We start from the raw sequence: 23,374 nt of genomic DNA on the forward strand, positions 1-23,374 counted from the left end.
TAATCAAAAACAGACATCAAAGTGTTTAAATCATTACTTCTAGCACACAGTAACATTTGCTACATCAGCAACACCAAAGAAGAAATGAAATATGAATTTATTGATTTGATTTGAGCATATATTCTTATGACTGTATCATTTGTCCCCAGGATCCCGCAATAGCCACCAGCAAGAGGGTTGGAGATGGTCCATATGAGTCTTATGACCGTGGGACTGCGAAGAATGCTTGGGTCACTGAATCAGATGGGAAGACTCCTCTGATAAGAGAGGTGAGCTACATTAGTGTACAAGCCTGATATTCTGATGCATCAAGCGTATTTGTTTAGCAGCACCTGTCTGCTACTTACTCTGTTAATGATATCAAATACCAAAGGTACCACTCCTTTTATGTACTTAATCTATTTTTTTTACTATATATTTACTATATGTTGCTATATATTTTTACTATATACTATTATGTCTTTTTTGTTTTCTTTTTTTGTTTATACCTGGAAGACCAGTAAAACTAGACTATTACAGTACCATCATATGATATTGTTGTTATTGTGACACAAAGTCACAAATTTAGTAGAAAAATACATGCTGTATACACCCTGTGTTCATCCACCTGCATCCGCTTGTCTGGATCAAATGTATTTATGTTACTTTGTGGTTTATGAGTGCACACATATGTGTGGTTTGTGCTTTATTTACATATGTTGTTGTCTTTTGGCTATAAAAACAAAGGTGTCTGCTGCGGGACCTCTGCTGTTGCTGCCTTTGTAATGAGGTACATAAACAGACCTGGTATTTATTCTGCTTTTACAACCAAGCAATAATTGCTTGGAAAAGAACAAGATAAAAGCCTTTCCTGGTGGCACAACAATGTTGGCGTGCGTTAGAACATCATAGCAGGACCTCACTCAAACATTTCTGAACATTTCTGCTTAGTTAAAAAAGATGAGTGTAAACAGAGCAGCGGGCAGAGTGGAGGATTTAAGGAAAAGGTTATAAATGTAGACAAAGACAGGTGCAGAGAAAGGGTAGGTGCAGATAGATGGACACAAATAACAGATTAGAAGAACATCTACAATGAAACAGATCGACGATCGCACTGAGTGTATGGTGACATTCACAGGAAGCAAGACATAATGAGGGAGAGGAGACAAAGTAGATAGATGAATAAAGGATAGATAAGATGGAAGGTAGAAAGAGACTTCAGAAAGGCAGTGGGCACAGGGTCTGATAGAGACATGTACATAAAAGACCATAAAAAGGTAATAATAAAGTGACGTATGGAGTTACTGCTGCTGACATTTTATTTACACTCCTGTCATTATAAGTACGCAGCTGGAGATGATAAAATCTAGTCTTGAAGGAAAAAAGATGGCATCTGCAAAGAACTACCAGTAATCTTTGACCTTGAATTTCTGACCATCTGCTAAAAACATCTTCCTATCATCCTAACACGCACACACCAAACCTCCACTCTTCTCAGTGGATGAGTCATTTTTCTCAATGTGCATCACTAACGTTGACTTCAAACAGTCATGTCTACAGATTCTTACTGCATTATTGATTCTCTCCTGTTGCTCGTCTCATTTGTCTCTTTAGCGCCTTTCTCCGTTACCTTCTCTCCCTTTTCTGTATCGCATCATCATCTCTGTTCTCTGTTATTCCCACGCCCCTAAACTGTTCCTCCAGCATCTTCATAGGAACACTGATTTCTCACTCAGAGCTCATAATTTTGGCTGTTCATGCCATCTCATGTTGTCTGCATATATGTTATTGTGTAAACTAATCTCTTGCTTTATTAAAGTCATGTTAAAAAAGCTGTTAAAGGTTTCTCCCAAACCTGGAAGGTCAGGTGTATAAACAAAACACTGGAATATGAGTTATGCCTCAGAGTTTTAGGGTTTTTTGGTAAACATCATCTCACATTCTCTCCCTTCAAGGTGTGGCCAGGGGAGACCGTATTTCCAGACTACACCAACCCCAACTGCATCGATTGGTGGGTGGATGAGTACGAGCGGTTCTCCAAGGAGGTCAAACACGACGCACTTTGGATTGTAAGTCAGTTGTAAATACATAAAATTAAGGTATTATGCACACAGGGGCTGCTAGTCAAATTGTGGGCTGGACATCGGCACCAATAAAGAAGCACCGAATAAATTTTACTCTTTAATTTCTTGTATATTTACAAGAAAATATGCTCATATGCATTTGCAGGACATGAATGAGATTGCTAATTTCAAGCAAGGATCATCGAAGGGCTGTGCTGTTAACAAACTCAACTACCCTCCCTACATTCCAAGTAAGAGACATTGTTTTCTATGTTCTGGTAAGCCATGATAATGCTACATATTTCATGAAATAGGATGTATCAGTGCAGCTGAACGTCCAACAATGGCAAACATAGTAAGTTCATCAGGCATAGTGGATCCCCTGTGAAGAATTCTGAAAATGAATCTTCTGCCATGTCTTTTGTTCTGACCGTTTCCCAGACAGGAAGATCATAACTATGAAAAGCAGGTTCCCCTGATGCCACCCTTTTTATTGCTCTCGTTCCACTCCCTATTAAAGTATACAGTACATCAATGCCTATCTCGTTCTTTCACTCTCTTCTTTTTCTGCATCCTGTATTCTCTCTGTGCTGCTTCTAACTTTCCCCTTATCTGTTCTCTCCCCCAGAAATTTTGGATGACCTCATGTACAGTAAGACTCTGTGTATGGATGCCAAGCAAACCTGGGGCGACCACTATGATGTCCACAGTCTGTATGGCTACTCTATGGTCCTGGCTACTAAGAAGTGAGTACACAAGCAGTGTAACATACATAATCTTCAAAATCAAGTGATGTAGAAGCAGAAGTTACTGACCCATGGCCCTCAACATGAGTTTAATGATCATTTATGTACACAAACCTAGAAAGGAGCACTGGTATGAGAATGTGGTAGGGGCTGGCAAACAGTTAAAGAGTGATTTGTACAAACTGCCTGAAATTCATGAAAACAGCTAGTTGACTGCACAGATACTTAAAATAAACACCTGACCTGTAAACACATCAGTTTAGTTTATTCCTAATGCCAGACACATTGCATTAGCAGGCTTCATGCTAGCTTTTTTTTAGCGCTAACCTTAGCATAACATTAGCATAACTAATGGAACCTTAGCATAAATCCTGCTAATGCTAATGCGAATGCCCATTTATGATAAATTAAATATGTTACATACTGTGCAATTTGCTAAACTGGCTAAACTAAACCAAAGACAACCAAGAAAGAGTGTTTTTAGATTAGGGAGACTCACAAAAACACATCTGATATTTCATTTAAGGACAAGCTAAAAAGCATAACATGAGTAAGTTATAGCAACACACAAATGAATTTTGTTTACTTTACATCTCCTAATTCTCATTTCTCTAAAAGTACAGTTTTACCCCTCATATCCACTTTTGTTACCTGTTTCTCTGTTACTTGTGTATTCTTGTTTTTTTGTCCCCCTGTCCTTTTACCTTAGTGATCTGGCATCATCTGGTTGTCTCCTTTCTTTCTTCTCTCCATCCCACAGAGCTATGGACCGTGTGTTTGGAGAAAACCGCTCCATGATGCTGACCCGCTCTTCCTTTCCAGGTGTGGGAAAATATTCAGGTCACTGGCTAGGCGACAATGCTGCCACCTGGAATGACATGAAATGGGCTATCCCTGGCATGCTGGAGTTTGGGCTCTTTGGAATACCCTATGTGAGTAGCAAACCTTCAGAAAAGGGCACATGTTAAATGTTAGCTGACCAAAAAGTTTTGAATATAAGCAAAAGAAAGATGTTGTTTTTTTCACTTTAGCAACATATAAAAGTATGATAATAACATTAACCATTATCACACACATATGACATGTGCAGATGCATAGAATAGGTAAAGAAAAAAAATAAAACAGAGGGTTTCACAAACTATTTTCACTGACACAGATATGCCTAGTGCACAGATTTCAAACAACAGTAGAAAAACAGTGTGTCAGATGTACACAGACACACTTCCCCAGCTGTGCACATCAGACATTTGTATATATATGCCAGGGACTCCTCTTGGGACTGTATCACTGCAGCCTGCCTTTTAGGTTTCTCAGAAGACACATATAGAACACAGGGCAAAAGGGATTTGGATCAATTCCCTCCCGTTGAGCCTGCTGTAAAATGTGACCAATAAGTAAATAATAGAAAGCAAACAGTCTCTGCAGAGTGGCCTTTGAATGCAGTCTCTTTTTTGGACTCAATTGTGCAATTAATGTAAATAAAGATTACAGCCCACAGCTACTGCCAGTAAATTGCAAGTAGACTGAGCCAAGATCAAGAGAGACATTTCAAAAGACAAATAAGGGGCTAAGTTATCACATTGGTGCCATTTTTGCTACTATAATCTAGAAATATTTCATTATCAAATCTGTCTAAAATCCTTGACATTCCCTGTTCTCGGAGTTTGTCAAATATTATTCGACTTTCATTTTTCCAATACAACAAGATACACTTAAATTAGCTGGTTTTGGCTAAACGTCGACGTAAATGTGTTTCAGATCGGAGCCGACATCTGTGGTTTCTTTGACGACTCCCCTGAAGAGTTGTGCCGTCGCTGGATGCAGGTCGGCGCTTTCTATCCCTTCAGTCGGAACCACAACGCTGAGGGCTACAAGGTACTCTAAAGGCAGCTTTTTCTGTCACAAGTCTTATATCAGATGTCACTTTTTGCCTGTTTGGTCTAAAGTGTTGCAGGGTATACACTTCATTTCATTTCATAACACTTTATAGGTGCTGTAGAGCCCGAGCAGTTAAAAGCTTTGCATAGCTGGGGAGAGACAGCTGAAGTGTGACCTTTGCTTTGCCGTACTCATGGCACTCATCACATCCCATACAGCTAGTGCCAACACATACACAGACGCACAAACGAGTTATGGGATTAAAAGATCACCCAGATCTGATTAAGGACCGCAGCCTGCCCTCACCACTGTCACTGAACTAGCATCACACATAATTTGTTTTCATTTACTAGCTGTCTTTACAAACTTTGCCTCTGGATCGCTCAAATGTAAAAAGTAATTAAAAAGCGTAATGTAAAAGTAATTTTGTGATTATTCATTATGAACAGGCCTAATGTGTATTTGTTTGCACTACCTCACTCATCCTTTTGACTGCTTTATCGCCACTCGATTCTTCTAATTCTCTAGTCCTTCTAAAATCCTCTAGTTTTTTACTTCCCTCGCTCCTTTGCTGTTTGATCACTTTTCCATTAGTTTATCAGTAAACCCCCCCCCACAAATCTTTATTTTCTTTTCCCCATTACCTGTTCCTTATTAGCCCCATCCCTTTAATCCTTCTTTCTGTCTCCAGCCTCAGGATCCAGCTTCATATGGCGCTGACTCAGTACTGGTGGCGAGTTCTAAACATTACCTGACGATACGTTACACACTTCTGCCTTACCTCTACACAATGTTCTACAAAGCCCACACCACGGGGGGAACTGTTGTACGTCCCGTCATGCATGAGTAAGTCACTCAGCATATTGTCTTAAATCAATTTAGTACCAAATAACAAAACAAAAGAAAAAATAACGATAATAATGAGATAAAAGTGATTGTGACATAGAAGTGAAAAAATTATTGGAGATTACTCCAATCATTGTAAAACATGATGGAAAACTGGCATGATTAGCCGATGTAAGGACAGCTAAGCTATGATGCCTAAACTGAAAAACACAGACAAATTAAAAAGAAGGTATCATTAGCAAATAAAGACACAGAAACAGTAACAATATATAAACAATATAAAGCATTTTTTTTTTAAAGTTGGCATTAAACAATGGAACATTAAACATAGAGACCTTAATCTAAAATATATTTTAGTCAGTCACTTGTATTCTTCCTCGTTGTAGATTCTACTCTGATAGTGAAACCTGGACAGTGGATCGCCAGTTCCTTTGGGGAAAACACCTGCTTATCACACCTGTACTTGATCCTGTAAGTGAACACACACAAGCACACTCATATGTTTTCTTCTTTTCCTTCTTGCTCTTTCTGTATTTAGATATATAAAATTGTGAAAATGTGAAAATGGCTAAAGACGCCTTTTGCTCTTGTGTTGTTCAGGGCGTAGACATGGTGTGGGGATATGTACCAGATGCTCTGTGGTATGACTATGAGTCGGTAAGAACATGTTCTGGTTGATTAAAATGTTTTCTATAAAGCACGACTATTTCCTTTAGTGTGATTGTCTTGATAGATCTATAGAAAAAAATGCAGTTGTATAATTAATTCAATTTGGACATTGCACTACTTTCAGGTCAAATTCTTGCTGTTTTCAGGAAGTTGTCCAAGCTAAGTGCACTTTCAAAAGTCTTACTGATTTTAGGTACAATTGCCATAAATCAGACAGTAAAGTATGAGCAGCTGTTAAAATGTAGCAAACCCAGTTATCGAGTTAAAATAATATCTTCAATATAATCTGAACAAAAGACAACTGCCTTAAAAATCCCATTGAGCTGAATTAGCACAATAGGTATATAAAAAAATAGATTTAAAAAGAAAGAGATCAGATAGATGGAGCATCATGTTACACTGTGACAAAAACATGTTTCACATGAAAGTTCTTTGTTTGAGATCGTGAGACTAAGGCGATAAGACAGAGTGGGAGTGAGAACAAAGAGCAAGAAAGAGGACAAGGAGAAGAGAAGAAAGAGACAGAAAGATAAAAGAGGTGTTAAGTTCCTTTGGGACCTTATTTAGGCGCCACGGCGGCGATGGAAAGCATCCACCGATCAGATGAATGATTATGCTGGCTGTCATGCTGCTGAACCCTTGTCCTGGTTAGTCCCCCGTTATTATCTGGGTAGGAGGATAGAAGAGTGGAGGAGTAATGATGCAGTGAAAGTGACCATGAAAAACAAGCTACAGAGCAAAGAAATACTGCAAAAACAAATCGATAAGCAGTGGAATGAAAAGAAAGGGCAAACGTTGGACAGCACATTACACAAAGACAGAGAAAACCAGAAACAAGAGAGAAAAACAGGACAAGTAAAAAGGAAGATGAAGATTAGGCTGCTGTGAGCATGTTGTGGTCTATGTGGGCCAATAAAAAAATGAATGGAGGATAGAAAGACAAAACAAAACAAAGAGAGCAATGTGAAGTTTATCTTTAAAATATTTTGAAAACCATTTTAACACCCAAATGTCATGAAGCCTGTCGTCTAAGGTAAGACACAGGTTTAAAAGTTGACTGATATATAATGAGGTCCAGTGTTATTCAACATAATGTAAGGAAGTCATATATTAGTGCTTAGTCCACTTGTACAAAATGGAACAGCTACTCTACAAATCATAAGACTTTTACTAATTACAGTGTGCTATAAAGGACATACTTAATTATTATGTCCTTTTTTTAGTTGATACGCCCCTTCTAGTTTTAAACTGGAGTTTGAATAACAATTACTAATGATGACTAACAGATTTGAAGGATCAGGGCACCCTGATTAAATCAACACTGAACTAAAACACAATTAAAAATCCATATCTAAAAATGAAAAGTGCATTCCACGGATTATTGTGGACAGCAAAGTTAGGGATATAATATTTTATTCTTCTGTCCTTCTGATCAGATGCAAAAGCTAACAGTCCGCAAAACACACATGGAAATGTATCTACCAGCTGACAAGCTCGGATTACACATCAGAGGTGGAGCTATCCTCCCCACACAGGAACCTGATGTCACTACCACATACAGGTATACACACACACACACACACACACACACACAAATGTGCGCATAATTTTATACTGCACAATTCTTTCATTTTATTGGATTATATTCATTGGATTTGTTCATTTATTCATATGTTTGTAATTTTCCATTTGCTTATGTATATTTAACTAGCCGGCGTAACCCAATGGGTTTGCTCATTGCTCCTGATGACAACGGCAATGCAGATGGGGAACTATTTTGGGATGATGGAGATTCCAGAGGTATTATCTCTTTTCTCATCTTTTGCCTTTTTGTTTGCAAATGTGTTGTATCTGGGGGACTATAAGTTTGTTTGTTTGTTTTTTTAGCAAAAAAAGTTAATTAATTGATGTAACTCTGAAATCACTTTCAGTTGGCTCACTTACATTAACAAGTAGAAGTGAGCCACTTTGCTATGTACCTGTGAATCACTCGTGTTCATCTACTCAGACAAAGATGCACATCCTTCTCTTTACAGATACAATTGAGAATGGCAACTACATCCACTACAAGTTGTCTCTGAAGCAGGTGAGTTCACCTCACAAAACCATGCAGCACTTTTTTAAATCCAGCCGACATGTTCCTTTCAATCAGCACTAAAGTTCAAAGTTCAAAACCACATGAGAATTTTAGCTTTTCCTGTCCATAACGTGCATTTCTTGTATGTTAACATTAATCGAGGGCAACAATGAAAATAAATGCTGTATCTCTTAAATCTGGGATAATGTGTAGAAAGTCAGATCGTGTGATTATGTATCTGCTGCCTTGCAGGGAGTTTTGACTATGCAGGTGACCCATGCTGGTTACAATGATCCGAACAACCTGAAGTTTGACAACATCACTATCCTTGGGATACCCGTTCCTCCCGTGTCCATCTCTGTGACTCATGTTGGCACCACAAACTCTACTACCACATTAGAACCCAGCAGCATTCACCACGATGGAGACAAGAAGGTAAACACATGCATGTGCATCGACATGATTACGTACAAAACAAATGTAAAATAAAAACAACATTACTGTTTTTTTCATATCGAAGGAAATTATGTTCGCAAAAAAAAGTTAATGTACAAAACACATGGTGTAATAGTGCTAACAATGCTAACACCATGTTACTGTTACTCACATGTCAGCAGAATGTATATTTTAAAACACCACACATTTATTTTTATCTCCAGTTGAGCATCAGATGATCAATGCAGAGGCAAAAGTAAAAAAAGATTTACAATATTATTGTAAGAATAATTATTAATTGCTTTAGGAATAACTAATTTAGAAACATTACAAATAATTCTGAAATGAGAGCCCATCCAGGTTTAGAGCTCACTAGCGTGGGGAAATTTGAATTCAGAGACAGCTCAGAAAGCATCACCACAAAAACATTTTCCTCCCTTAAACTTCAGGTGCTGTTCCTGCGTGACCTCAGACTGACCCTCGGGGAGACCTACGTGTTGGAGTGGGAAGTGATACGCATCGACTGCCATCCAGAGGAACATGCGGATCAGGCTAACTGTGAGGCCAGAGGCTGCATCTGGGATGTAAGTAAAAAATGGTCATATGCTCACATACACATATGTTTTTCTAAAACACAAGATAGGTGTATATGACAACGAAGTATAAACCTTTTCTAAATAATTTATTAAGCAAGTAATCCTTTTTGAATCCTGTTATTAATTCAAGATAAAAAAAATAATTCTAAGCTTTGATCTGAACTGTTTATGGTACATGACACCTGTTCTTACTGCCATAGTGTCAGAATCAGGTGTCAGGTATGAACAGGTAGAAGCACCAATCTGGAGTGAGATGGGTGCATATTCAATTCAATTCAATTCAATTCAATTCAATTCAATTCAATTCAGTTTTATTTAAACAACGCCAAATCACAACAACAGTCGCCTCAAGACACTTTATATTGTAAGATAGACCCTACAATATTACAAACCAAGACAAACCCCAAAGTCATATGACCCCCTATGATCAAGCTATTTGGCGAGAGTGGGAAGGAAAAACTCCCTTTTAACAGGAAGAAACCTCCAGCAGAACCAGGCTCAGGGAGGGGCGGGGCCATCTGCTGCGACCGGTTGGGGTTATTAAAAATAAGATAACGTTTCTATTTAAACCTTTGATGTGTTGCTTTTGTGACTATTGCTTTAAATTTGTTAATTTTGTAGAGTCTCCCAGTGATTTTAGAAACAAAGTTGCAAATATTTTAAATCTCTATGCTTTCTTTTATTTCCCTACGTAGCCAATTACCAGTGGACAAGGCCCATGGTGCATCTATCCTCAAGACTATGGTTACACTGTCACGTCAGTACGGGAAAGCAGCTCGGGCATGACACTTGACATCACTAGGAACAGGAAGCACAGGAGCAGCGGTCGTCCACAGTCACGGGATATTGACACACTCCGTGTTGAGATTAATTATCACACTGGTGAAATGCTGCAGTTCAAGGTCTGATTTTGCTCATTTATTTTTGTGTTCAGCCAATGGTGCATCTGTATTGATTCTACCTATATGCTAATGCAATAACAATTCCTCCGCATTCAGATCTTTGACCCAAACACAAAGCGCTATGAGGTACCAGTGGGATTGTCACTTCCTGCCACTCCTGAGACTGATGAGAACAAGAGACTTTACAAGGTTGTCATTGTGACCGAACCATTCGGCATCCAGGTCATTAGGAAAAGCACAGGAACCGTAATGTGAGTATCTTGGCTTGCAAAAAAGTTGGAAGTTGGCATGCTGTGAATTAATTGTTGATTTTACTGATTTTTTGACCTCATCCCTTTCACACAGAGATTTCAAAATATTCTTCCTACTGCTTATTTTTAGTACTCACTTACAGAGAATTTAAACTTCTCTAGTTAAATAAAGCAAAGATAGGGAGAAAGGATGAAATTATTTTGTAGATATGTCAAACATATCGCAATTAACCCCCTCCCTCTCTCTCCCTCACTCCTCTGTTGCATTTCTTAGCTGGGATTCGTCGGTGCCAGGCTTTACCTTCTCAGACATGTTCATCCAAGTGTCAACTAAGCTGCCATCTCAGTATGTTTATGGTTTTGGGGAAACAGAGCATCTCACTTACAAGCACGATCTCAACTATCACACCTGGGGCATGTTTGCCAAGGACCAGCCTCCTGGCGTAAGTATCACACTAACACGCATACTGTAACATCGCACATGTGCATATGTATCTGCAAACAATGTAAAAAACTGAGTGCTACTCTCTATTTGACAATATTTAGTTGTTATTTCTACTCTTGATGCAGAGATTAGAACATAACTTCCCTGAAGGAATGGTTGAAAGGTATAGATTATTTAGGCATTAGTGTGTTTCATCAAAACTGGTTTCATGCTTGCTGTATACAAGAGCACCCTGCACTGAATATCTTTAGCAGCACGAGCTGTAGAGGCTATAGAGATGACTTGTAAAGAACCTTCCAGAGGATTTAAAGCCCATTCATGATACTTTGATGAGATTCTGTTGACATGAGAGTTCACCATGACACCATCACTTTATGTCCTTGACATTATCATGGGTAATTGCTAAGCTTAAAAAATAGTTCCACAGGGTTCAGACAACTGTTAAGGGAAATAAAACAGGGGAGGGGCGTGCTATAGTACATGTTAAACATGGTCCACACTTGATGCTCACCTTTTGTGTGTCTCTGCTGCAGTACAAGATGAATTGCTATGGAGTCCATCCCTTCTACATGGGCCTTGAGAACACAGCTGATGCTCACGGTGTGCTGCTGCTGAACAGCAATGCAATGGGTAAGCGAAATACACACACATCACGTGGAACTGATGAATAAACACTATTGCTGGTCCACTTTTGCATCTACACATAATCACACATGCGCACATGTTCCTCTGATGGGGAGATATTTGCATGACCAGCATAACAAAATAAGCACACCCCTGCTTTTGTGTCTTTTGTTTTCATCCCATGAAACAAAAACAGATGAACATGCATTACACATACTGTTATGTCCATACATTTCTTGCGAGGATAGTAATTCCTACTGTAAATTTAATGTAAATTTTAAAGTAATAAAAATGTCACACAAATGTCTTTTTTGCTTTGTTTTGTAGATGTGACCTTCCTGCCTGATCCAGCTTTAACCTACCGAACTCTGGGTGGCATCCTGGATTTCTACATGGTCCTGGGACCTACGCCCGAGATGGTGGTGCAGGAGTACACTGAGGTAAGTCTTCTGGACTTCTGGTTTGTTTGCATCTATGTAGTTTGTGGGGTATATCGCCATGGTAACTTGTGTCGTAGAACTAAGCAGAGCAGGGTATGCTTCAAATAAAAAGTTCTAGTTGGTTGCAAACAATTTTATATTGTTCTGCAATTACTAATATATGAAACAGGATACCTATTTGTATTTGCTCACCTTAAATCAAATTCACACGTAGCCTAAGTGTAGCACTAACGTGGAGTTATATAAAGTACCAATGGATAATTACCAAGGTGATAAGTAATTTGGGCTAGTATCAGAAGACTGAGAACGACTCTTAGAGCTCTGGTACACGAATGGCAGAGAAACCAGACAAACACAGTTGTGTGGCTTTAAAAGTACTTTAGTGATGTTAAGCCTTGTAAAATAAATTTGTAAACAACACAGTATTTCAATAGGTTTTAACAGAATGTCAAGTATAAAAATTTCCCCCAAAGTAGCAAAAAAATAGAATAAAATAAAATTGTGCACAAATAAAAGAATTAGTCTTTTTTAAGTCCAAATGATACCGGTGGGGCCCATGACAAACGGGTGTATGGCAATAGAATTTGTCCGACAAGGAGTGTGTGTGATTGTCTGTCCTACCGTACTACTTGTACAGTAGAGGATTGTAGTCCATGTGCGTGTGAGTGTGTGTGTATATGTATATCGTCTCCTAGGATCTTGGGTTGGCTCGCCATCCAATGAACACTGGAACACTCTGGGTTCTGGAATCGCTGACCTGGTCTTTGGATTCGTCCCATATAAAAACCTGACCTATAAACAATGGCCAAATATATGTCACGTCCCCTTTAAGGATAACTCTCACAAATTAAACTAAAGTAGTGTCACAGTGCAGTAACAACTATTCAGATCAGCTATCATCAATTCAATCATCAATCAATTCAATTCAGTCATGTTGTACAACATTAAAATATCAAGTTTCAAAGTTCAAAGTATCAATATCCAAAATTTCACAGTATCAAGGTTCAATTATTTGTAAGTAACATGCAGTAACATTAAAGATTATCTACAAGGTTTTAAACATTCAGGAATTATAGTCACCATATAATTCATTTTCATTGCAAACATTAATTACATCCATCAAAATACTCACTGTACATATATATATATATATATATATATATATATATATATATATATATATATAAATAATCACAAATAAATAAGTATATTACCCCTTTTAAGAAATGGAATAATATGCAAATGCTTATCAGAAATTGAACAAAGTGCAAATAATCAATCTCAATAACCTGTAAACACAAGGACTCAAATAGGAGTATTAAATAGACGTGCTTAATCCTACTTGTACCATAGGCCTACTAGTACAAGCGGAAATACACTAAAAATTACCTCCAAGTATTCAATACCGAGTATAGTAAAACAACTGATTGACATCAAAAATTAAACAGGAAGCAGGATAAAGTCTGCTTACAATTATCTCTCATAAAGTTATTTTTAGCTGCTTTAACCATTTACAGCTTTTCACATGTTAATAACTTAGATTATTAACTAACTAGCATAACAACAGTGTGTTTCAGAGACATCCAACAACTGTACCCACACTCCGCACATCACGTGTCTGATTAGCCACATTTAGCTTACCGCCGTCGAGTGGATGCTCAGCGTTACGTGAAGCCACAGCTCAGTAAACCTTCCGGTTTCGCTCTGCCCTTGACGACAACAAGTGCAAAACCATAATTTGTGAAAAAATATCAGTTTAGATGGTATTTTTTTAACTCGTTAGATGTTAATTTCTCCAGCTTACCGATAACAACGTTTTAGTTCGTCTGCTCTGTTTGGCTGTAGAAGCAAGAGACTGAAAACTTGGGAGCTGGTACTAAGGAGGGACAAGAGCTGCCCAGAGCTTCACCGATTGGCTTACATGCGAGGAGTGGAGTAAAACAATAGGCTCTCATCAGAGCTCATCAACCCTCTGAGAAAACTTAACCCTTGTTTGACCAGAGCATATCATATATAATCTGCGTCCTTTCTATGTTTAAATAAATATTTTGATCTTGTTTCTCTTACATTAACAGGGACAGTAAGAACAGAACAATGAACATTAAATGTTTTAATTTTTCTTCTCTTTTGTTTGAGATGATTTTAGGAACTGGGTTACACCCTCCCCTCTTGAATTCATGCAAGTCCCTTTGCATGTCCACTGCGAACTGCATCATCTAAGAACAATAATTCAGCTTTAGCATTTAAAGAGTCAATGAAAGCTGTGGTTAAACCCTGAAATAATGATTTGACCACAGTGACAAGGGGATTTCCTAATTCAGCATAGTCTAGCCTTTTTGGTGGCTGGCGACTTCTTTCAGATCGTCGGACAGGAATTTCTTTGCTTATTTGCTCAGCTCTCTCTTTGTTTACTGTTTCCCTGTCAAATATCAAGTCCTCTCCTTCCTCATCACTCCCTAACATGTCTGAGAGAAGTAGGATTTGTTCATCCCTCATGTCAGGGCGATCCGTAGAAGGTAAGTCTTTTTCCTTTTCAGATTCGTCGTTTCCAGGTAAGTCTTTTTCCTTTTCAGATTCGTCATTTCCAGGTAAGTCTTTTTCCTTTTCAGATTCGTCATTTCCAGGTAAGTCTCTTTCCGTTTCAGATTCGTCATTTCCAGGTAAGTCTCTTTCCGTTTCAGGTAAGTCTTCCTCATACGAGGCTTCTCCATAACTTGCGATCTGATTGTCATAATGTTGGTTATGGTCAGCAGGACTGGCTGGAACAACATCGGATATGGTGTCTGTACAAGCTGAAGTATTACCAGCCAACTTGTCTTGATCTACAATCACATCATCCCGACCAAGACTTGATTTATGAGTCAGCAGAACATCTCGCTTGACAATGTACACCGAGTCATTTGGCACTGATCTATCTGCAAACCAGTGGACTGAAACAATATCATCCTCATCCGAGGGGTGATCTGCTCTTTCCTTGTCTTTGTGAGTGGTCTGTCGCGTTCTGGGCCTTTTCTTTGGTTCTGGTTGTTCAGGTTTCACTTCCTTGGCTGCAGAGAGGAACCCACAAGGGAGTAAGAGATCTCTGTGTAGGGTGCGTATGGGGCCATTCCCGCCCTCTGGTTTAACGGTGTAGACGGGGAGGTCTCCAGCTCGTTTTACCACTTCAGACAACTGCTGGCGTGCAATCTCAGACGTTTCAAGAGAGGGGTGAAGCTGGTTCTCCCTGTTTGGATCATCAACTTGCATGGAGGAGAGCATACATTCATCATCGGTCTCTGAACTCCCAATGATTTCACTGATCTCTGTCATCATCGACTTCAGTACCTCTTCAAAACTTTTGCCACTCAGTTTTGCCACCTGCTTTATAGTAAAACAACTGATTGACATCAAAAATTAAACAGGAAGCAGGATAAAGTCTGCTTACAATTATCTCTCATAAAGTTATTTTTAGCTGCTTTAACCATTTACAGCTTTTCACATGTTAATAACTTAGATTATTAACTAACTAGCATAACAACAGTGTGTTTCAGAGACATCCAACAACTGTACCCACACTCCGCACATCACGTGTCTGATTAGCCACATTTAGCTTACCGCCGTCGAGTGGATGCTCAGCGTTACGTGAAGCCACAGCTCAGTAAACCTTCCGGTTTCGCTCTGCCCTTGACGACAACAAGTGCAAAACCATAATTTGTGAAAAAATATCAGTTTAGATGGTATTTTTTTAACTCGTTAGATGTTAATTTCTCCAGCTTACCGATAACAACGTTTTAGTTCGTCTGCTCTGTTTGGCTGTAGAAGCAAGAGACTGAAAACTTGGGAGCTGGTACTAAGGAGGGACAAGAGCTGCCCAGAGCTTCACCGATTGGCTTACATGCGAGGAGTGGAGTAAAACAATAGGCTCTCATCAGAGCTCATCAACCCTCTGAGAAAACTTAACCCTTGTTTGACCAGAGCATATCATATATAATCTGCGTCCTTTCTATGTTTAAATAAATATTTTGATCTTGTTTCTCTTACATTAACAGGGACAGTAAGAACAGAACAATGAACATTAAATGTTTTAATTTTTCTTCTCTTTTGTTTGAGATGATTTTAGGAACTGGGTTACACCCTCCCCTCTTGAATTCATGCAAGTCCCTTTGCATGTCCACTGCGAACTGCATCATCTAAGAACAATAATTCAGCTTTAGCATTTAAAGAGTCAATGAAAGCTGTGGTTAAACCCTGAAATAATGATTTGACCACAGTGACAAGGGGATTTCCTAATTCAGCATAGTCTAGCCTTTTTGGTGGCTGGCGACTTCTTTCAGATCGTCGGACAGGAATTTCTTTGCTTATTTGCTCAGCTCTCTCTTTGTTTACTGTTTCCCTGTCAAATATCAAGTCCTCTCCTTCCTCATCACTCCCTAACATGTCTGAGAGAAGTAGGATTTGTTCATCCCTCATGTCAGGGCGATCCGTAGAAGGTAAGTCTTTTTCCTTTTCAGATTCGTCGTTTCCAGGTAAGTCTTTTTCCTTTTCAGATTCGTCATTTCCAGGTAAGTCTTTTTCCTTTTCAGATTCGTCATTTCCAGGTAAGTCTCTTTCCGTTTCAGATTCGTCATTTCCAGGTAAGTCTCTTTCCGTTTCAGGTAAGTCTTCCTCATACGAGGCTTCTCCATAACTTGCGATCTGATTGTCATAATGTTGGTTATGGTCAGCAGGACTGGCTGGAACAACATCGGATATGGTGTCTGTACAAGCTGAAGTATTACCAGCCAACTTGTCTTGATCTACAATCACATCATCCCGACCAAGACTTGATTTATGAGTCAGCAGAACATCTCGCTTGACAATGTACACCGAGTCATTTGGCACTGATCTATCTGCAAACCAGTGGACTGAAACAATATCATCCTCATCCGAGGGGTGATCTGCTCTTTCCTTGTCTTTGTGAGTGGTCTGTCGCGTTCTGGGCCTTTTCTTTGGTTCTGGTTGTTCAGGTTTCACTTCCTTGGCTGCAGAGAGGAACCCACAAGGGAGTAAGAGATCTCTGTGTAGGGTGCGTATGGGGCCATTCCCGCCCTCTGGTTTAACGGTGTAGACGGGGAGGTCTCCAGCTCGTTTTACCACCACATAGACGGTCTGCTCCCATTTATCGGCGAGTTTGTGTTTTCCTCGAATGCGTATGTTCCTTACCAGCACTCGGTCCCCGATTTCCAAGGTAGATGTGATCACATGTTTGTCAAATCTGGTTTTGTTCCTTTCGGCTACCTTTGCAGCACTCCGTGTAGCTATTCTATAGCTCTCCTCAAGATGGGATTTGAGGTCCTTAACATATTGGGAGTGTGACTTGTTTTGTTGTTCTCTCACAGGTAAACCAAAAGCCAAATCGACAGGCAACCGTGGCTGACGCCCAAACATCAGCTCATACGGTGTGAATCCAGTTACCTCGTTCTTGGTACAGTTGTACGCATGAACTAAAGGCTTTACAAAATCCTTCCAATGTGACTTGTCTTTGTTCTCCAGAGTTCCAAGCATACTTAAGAGTGTTCGGTTAAAACGCTCCACCGGGTTGCCCCTGGGATGGTACGGCGTAGTCCGAATCTTCTGTATGCCTGCTACTTCACACAGCCCCTTGATCAGCTGAGACTCAAAATCAGGCCCTTGATCGCTGTGTAATTTTTCAGGAATGCCATAGTGTACTATGAAATGGTCCCACAGACACTTTGCAACAGTCCGAGCTTTTTGGTTCGATGTTGGGATAGCGACTGCATATTTAGTAAAATGATCTGTGATGACAAGAACATCTTTCACATTACTGCTGTCTGGTTCAATGGATAGGAAATCCATGCAGACTAACTCGAGGGGTCTTGTCGTCATGATATTCACCAAAGGTGCAGCCTTCTCAGGTAACGTTTTCCTGCGTACACACCTGTGGCAGGTCTTTATCTTTTTCTCCACATCTGAGGACATTCTCGGCCAGTAGAACCTGGCTCTGACCAGATCGAGTGTGCGCTCTATTCCCATATGACCCATGTTGTCATGTAGGCTTGTCAACACAGACTCTCGCAGGTCTTCAGGTAAGACCAACTGGTAATGTTTATTATTGCCTTCTCTTCGTGTTCTGTAGAGAATGTCATTGCACAGCTCAAACCTGTTCAACTCTCTCAGCAACAGGACTATGTCTGGAAGTTCTTTCCTCAATGTGGGAGGGGGTTTCTCCCCACTCTCCATCTGAGTAATAACATGTCTGATGCACCGATCAGATCTCTGGCTGTCTCTGAGATCTGCCTGTGAGAGTTTGGGAATGGTGTCTAGGCCTCCCAACGTCTCTTCCTGCTCAAAGCTGTCAGGTACAGCATCTCCAGAAATGGCAAGACTTTCGACAAGGGATATACCTGCATCATCACCCAAAGCTTCAGAGGTGGTTGAATGATAAACAAACTGTCTCTCACAGATAGCATGAACAACATCCTGATCGACTGAGTCAATATGGTCAGGATCTGACAGATGTTGTTTTGCGAACTGGCATATCCGGTCTCTCTCTTTTTGAGATGTAAGGTCATCAGGTAGCTTGCCATGAGGACGACGTGAGAGTCCATCGGCATCTCCATTTTGTTTTCCAGAACGATACTGGAGTCGGAAATTGAAGGTAGAGAGGGCCGCCAACCACCTGTAGCTGGTTGCATCGCGTTTTGCTGAGGTGAGGATGTAGGTCAGAGGGTTTGAGTCTGTGACAACGGTGAACTGATTGCCATAGAGGTAGTCACTCAGCTTCTCTGTTACAGCCCACTTTAAAGCCAAAAACTCGAGCTTATGTGCTGGATAGCGGGACTCACTACTTGACAAACCTCTACTTGCGTAGGCGATAACCCGCAGCTGTCCCTCCTGCTCCTGGTATAAGGCTGCTCCAAGGCCCGTAGTGCTCGCATCTGTATGAAGGATGTAAGGCAGCTTTGGGTCAGCAAAGGCCAGGACTGGAGGCAACGTTAGCTTGTCAATGATAGCCTCAAATGCTTTCTGGCATGCAGGGGTCCACCGTTCGTAAAACGGCTCTTTTGGATCATGATACTGATTACTCCTCCCTTTTGATTTGCAATGTTTCCTCAGTGGTGGATAACCGGACGTTAGATCGTTCAGCGGTTTCACAATACTTGAGTAGCCTTTAACAAACCGTCTGTAATACCCACAGAACCCAAGGAAGGATCTCAGCTCCTTGAGGTTCTGAGGGACTGGCCAAGTTTTAAGTGTGGCCGTCTTTTCTGGGTCAGTTTCCACCCCGTGCTGAGAAACAACATGCCCCAAGTACCGAACTGAGGACTGGAAGAACTTGCACTTTTCGGGAGACAGCTTTAACCCATACTCCTTTAAGCGTTCCAGGACTTTCATGAGTCTGGCTTCATGCTCCTCAAGGGTTTTCGAGAAAACTATGAGATCATCCAGGAAAACAACAACTTCCTTGAGATTTATGTCTCCCATGCATCTCTCCATAAGCCTCTGAAAAGTACTTGGCGCGTTTGTCACTCCCTGTGGCATACGGTTGAACTCCCAGAAACCTAGTGGACAGACAAAGGCAGTCTTGGGCTTATCACTCTCTGCAACTTCGATCTGATAATAGCCGGACTTAAGATCGAGTGTACTGAACCACTTGGAACCTGAAAGTGCGGTGAAGGTGTCATCCAGTCTTGGGAGGGCGTATGCGTCTTTCACTGTTTGTAAGTTTAACTTACGGTAGTCAACACACAGACGTACCTGACCGTTCTTCTTCCTGACCACAACAATTGGCGAGGAGAATGGGGACTCGCTCTCGCGAATTACTCCAGTTGCGAGAAGCTCTTGCAGATGCTTTCGAACAGCCTCTATGTCGTGCGGGTGAATCGGTCGGGCTCTGTGTTTGAATGGTGTCTCATCTGATAGCTTAATGTGGTGTTTGACCTTGTCCGTCCTTCCAAAATCCAGATCAGTCTGGGCGAAGACCTCTGGCATACTGCTCAGCTTTTGAGTAATGCGGTCTTTCCAGTCAGAAGGGATAGGAGAGTCGGCAAAGTCAAATGTCACACTAGAGGTCTTGGATGGTTCACACTCTGATGGCTCACTCACAATGTGTTTGTGAGATAGGACAGTCTGTATTGCACTGAGTTCTGCAATCACGCTCTTAGCTGGGATGGTAATGTCATGCTCTGACTCATTGGAAACTACTACAGGTAGTTTGCACGACTGGTTGCTCGGCAAGTCAAGGAGACAGGTTTGTACTAAAAGCCCCCCAGGCAGGGAAGATACTGAAGGATATTCCAACAGGGCAGATCTCTCAGTGTAAAATTCCTTGATTGATACTGTCCCCTCAAGAACGACTGTTTTCCCAGCTGGGACGATCACTTCATCCTTTCCACGCATCCTCACTAATCCAACGTTTTCATCTGAACATTGCTTTTGCCGCAACTCCAGTACTTTGAGTACGGTTCTGTACCCATGAGGAATGGGTTGGTAGCCCTCTGGGTTTGCCTCTGTGTACATTTCATACACTACATCAAGAGTGTTTGTTCCAATCAATACACAAGACTTGGTTAATGTCCCGGTGTCTGGGACTACTAGAGCTAGCGTTTTGACTTCTAGTTCAGCACCAAGAAAGTCTTTAGGAAAGGTGATTCCAATCTCAACATAACCCAGGTAAGGTACAAGCTGCCCATTGGCCCCTTCAACTTCCAGAAGGTCATGTAGTGGCTCTATCTGTTGCTCAGACAAATACTGGTCATAGTAGGACTTGGTGACAGTGGTCACTTGAGGAGACAACTGCACACCTTACCTTTGATCGTGACTTGACCTGTACTCTTTGTGCCTATGAGCCTCTTAGGTAGTCTGAAAGGTTGTTCTCCAACATGGGATTGCCTCAAAGTGGCCTGTGCTCCTGGTTTAGCTTGACTTCCAGATTTAGCGGGACGATGTTGACCTGCTTCAGTCCCAGTTTGCCCCACAACTGAGACTGCGTCTAAAAATCCTGGTCAGCAGATGGAGTGTTTTGCATCTCCCAAATGCGACGCTTCTCTCTTAATTGCTTCCTCTTATCAGCGACAAGAGTGGGGTCTGGGTCATTACTGCAACTTGCTGAGATGTGGCCATCCTGACCACACTTGAAGCAGTACCATGGTCTTGGCTGGGTGCTCTGCCGCAAGTTGGCAGGCTTCGCACTTGTGACCTTGATGCTAGGTGTTGCCATAGCCATCTCACGTAAATCACACTCAGCCCTGTCCTTAGGCTTCGAGCTTTTCTTCTGTTTCTTTGCCATCAAATTAGTAAGCTGACTCTGTAGGGATGCAACTTGCTTCCTCAGATCTGTCAACGGGTCAGAATCAGATTGAGTCACTGTCTGTAGCTCACTACAGGTGCAAGTCTTTTGACAGTGTGCCACAACCCGCTGCCGGGTTGAACCAAGGTGTTTCTTCATCCGTGTGGCTTTAGCTGCCAGTCTATCTTCTTCTGTTCGGAGCATTAATAGAAGTTCTGAGAATGTTGGAGGTTGGCTTTTCTTGTTTTCAAGATTAAGATCTGAGAGCAAGGTGTGGTCCCAACATCCACGACAAAACTGCTTGAGAATGTGTTTATCGGCATCCTCAGCAGAGACTCCTCCCCTCTTCAGAGTGAGGTTCAATGCGCCCTGAAGACGGCAGAGGTATGCAGAGGCCTTTTCACCAGGATCCTGAAGAGTGTTCATGAATTGAGCGAAAAGCTCCTCTCCGTCTTCCACTGTTCCAAAAGCTGCATCCAACAACTGAAGGTAAGTTTCAGGTGTAGCTTCTGGGCTCAGTCTGTTGACAATGTCAGCTGCAGGGGACAACAAGCTCTCAAAGATCTTTCTAGATTTTTGAAGTTCAGACATGGCAGGGTCTTTCCTGAGAAGTTCAACATGTGAACGCCATGTGTCATAATCCGTCTCACCGCTGGGTCTGGGGATCCTGCCAGAGAATGAGCGGAGTCTCATTGGAGAATATGAATGTGCAATCAAGTCATCTTTCTTCACGATGTGTTCCACAATGACTTTCTGAATTTCAGGTGGGTTGAAACTGTTTGCCGCACTAAATGGGCTCTTTTTGAAATCAACAGGTAGGTGGGGCTCCGTACCACCTTGAATCAATCCTACCTGTGGTAGATCTTCAGACAACTGCTGGCGTGCAATCTCAGACGTTTCAAGAGAGGGGTGAAGCTGGTTCTCCCTGTTTGGATCATCAACTTGCATGGAGGAGAGCATACATTCATCATCGGTCTCTGAACTCCCAATGATTTCACTGATCTCTGTCATCATCGACTTCAGTACCTCTTCAAAACTTTTGCCACTCAGTTTTGCCACCTGCTTTATTTCATCTAAGTAGGATTTGGTAGCACTGCCTCCCACCTTGGCAGTGTAAACGCTGGAGAGAGCTCTTACATGGTATTTTACAGCGGGCTTCCCTTCAACTTCATATGTGTATGGCAAAAGATCAGTTAAGGCATCAATGGAGTTACCACTTCGGTACTCAACGATCAGGTTTTTGAAAAATTCTGAGTTTGGATCTACAACTGGGACGGCTCTAAAGGTACCATACTGCTTCAAAAAGTCAAGAACCTCTTCATCATCCGATGAATTGAGTGTACCACTAACAATTACTGCATTGGGGACTTTGATACCTGAGCTCAATACAAAATCCATCTTGTGGCAATAGCAAAAGATGTTTCAATGACAATACACACTTTAAGGAGGTTTCAATGCTGATATTCATGCACCAAAGAGCTCCTGGCTGGCTCGCCACTTTTGTAGCACTAACGTGGAGTTATATAAAGTACCAATGGATAATTACCAAGGTGATAAGTAATTTGGGCTAGTATCAGAAGACTGAGAACGACTCTTAGAGCTCTGGTACACGAATGGCAGAGAAACCAGACAAACACAGTTGTGTGGCTTTAAAAGTACTTTAGTGATGTTAAGCCTTGTAAAATAAATTTGTAAACAACACAGTATTTCAATAGGTTTTAACAGAATGTCAAGTATAAAAATTTCCCCCAAAGTAGCAAAAAAATAGAATAAAATAAAATTGTGCACAAATAAAAGAATTAGTCTTTTTTAAGTCCAAATGATACCGGTGGGGCCCATGACAAACGGGTGTATGGCAATAGAATTTGTCCGACAAGGAGTGTGTGTGATTGTCTGTCCTACCGTACTACTTGTACAGTAGAGGATTGTAGTCCATGTGCGTGTGAGTGTGTGTGTATATGTATATCGTCTCCTAGGATCTTGGGTTGGCTCGCCATCCAATGAACACTGGAACACTCTGGGTTCTGGAATCGCTGACCTGGTCTTTGGATTCGTCCCATATAAAAACCTGACCTATAAACAATGGCCAAATATATGTCACGTCCCCTTTAAGGATAACTCTCACAAATTAAACTAAAGTAGTGTCACAGTGCAG

At 41.0% G+C, this 23,374-nt stretch overlaps 2 protein-coding genes across 4 annotated transcripts in view; one reads left to right on the forward strand and one right to left on the reverse strand.

Moving 5' to 3' along the window:
* LOC146514173 (sucrase-isomaltase, intestinal-like) overlaps positions 1-23,374 on the forward strand; it is a 40,389-nt gene that overhangs the window by 8,067 nt on the left and 8,948 nt on the right. For all 3 annotated transcript variants that reach the window (XM_085165554.1, XM_085165556.1, XM_085165555.1), the window contains exons 12-30: positions 150-269; positions 1,935-2,048; positions 2,209-2,293; positions 2,671-2,788; positions 3,549-3,720; positions 4,547-4,663; positions 5,358-5,512; positions 5,899-5,983; positions 6,113-6,169; positions 7,618-7,742; positions 7,893-7,981; positions 8,218-8,267; positions 8,511-8,693; positions 9,143-9,277; positions 9,985-10,191; positions 10,288-10,442; positions 10,717-10,885; positions 11,421-11,517; positions 11,839-11,951. In XM_085165554.1, coding sequence (XP_085021680.1) covers positions 150-269; positions 1,935-2,048; positions 2,209-2,293; positions 2,671-2,788; positions 3,549-3,720; positions 4,547-4,663; positions 5,358-5,512; positions 5,899-5,983; positions 6,113-6,169; positions 7,618-7,742; positions 7,893-7,981; positions 8,218-8,267; positions 8,511-8,693; positions 9,143-9,277; positions 9,985-10,191; positions 10,288-10,442; positions 10,717-10,885; positions 11,421-11,517; positions 11,839-11,951 — 2,346 coding nt within the window. The remainder of the gene's footprint in view (positions 1-149; positions 270-1,934; positions 2,049-2,208; positions 2,294-2,670; positions 2,789-3,548; positions 3,721-4,546; positions 4,664-5,357; positions 5,513-5,898; positions 5,984-6,112; positions 6,170-7,617; positions 7,743-7,892; positions 7,982-8,217; positions 8,268-8,510; positions 8,694-9,142; positions 9,278-9,984; positions 10,192-10,287; positions 10,443-10,716; positions 10,886-11,420; positions 11,518-11,838; positions 11,952-23,374) is intronic.
* LOC146514174 (uncharacterized) lies at positions 12,310-15,260 on the reverse strand. Its single transcript, XM_085167544.1, has 2 exons — positions 13,593-15,260; positions 12,310-12,743 (listed from the first exon to the last, which is right to left on the reverse strand). Exon 1 carries the CDS (start codon positions 15,258-15,260, stop codon positions 14,127-14,129), a length of 1,134 nt encoding a protein of 377 aa, XP_085023670.1. The 3' UTR covers positions 12,310-12,743; positions 13,593-14,126.

This window comes from Neolamprologus multifasciatus, chromosome 7 (assembly GCF_963576455.1).
Source record: "Neolamprologus multifasciatus chromosome 7, fNeoMul1.2, whole genome shotgun sequence".
NCBI lineage: Eukaryota > Metazoa > Chordata > Actinopteri > Cichliformes > Cichlidae > Neolamprologus > Neolamprologus multifasciatus.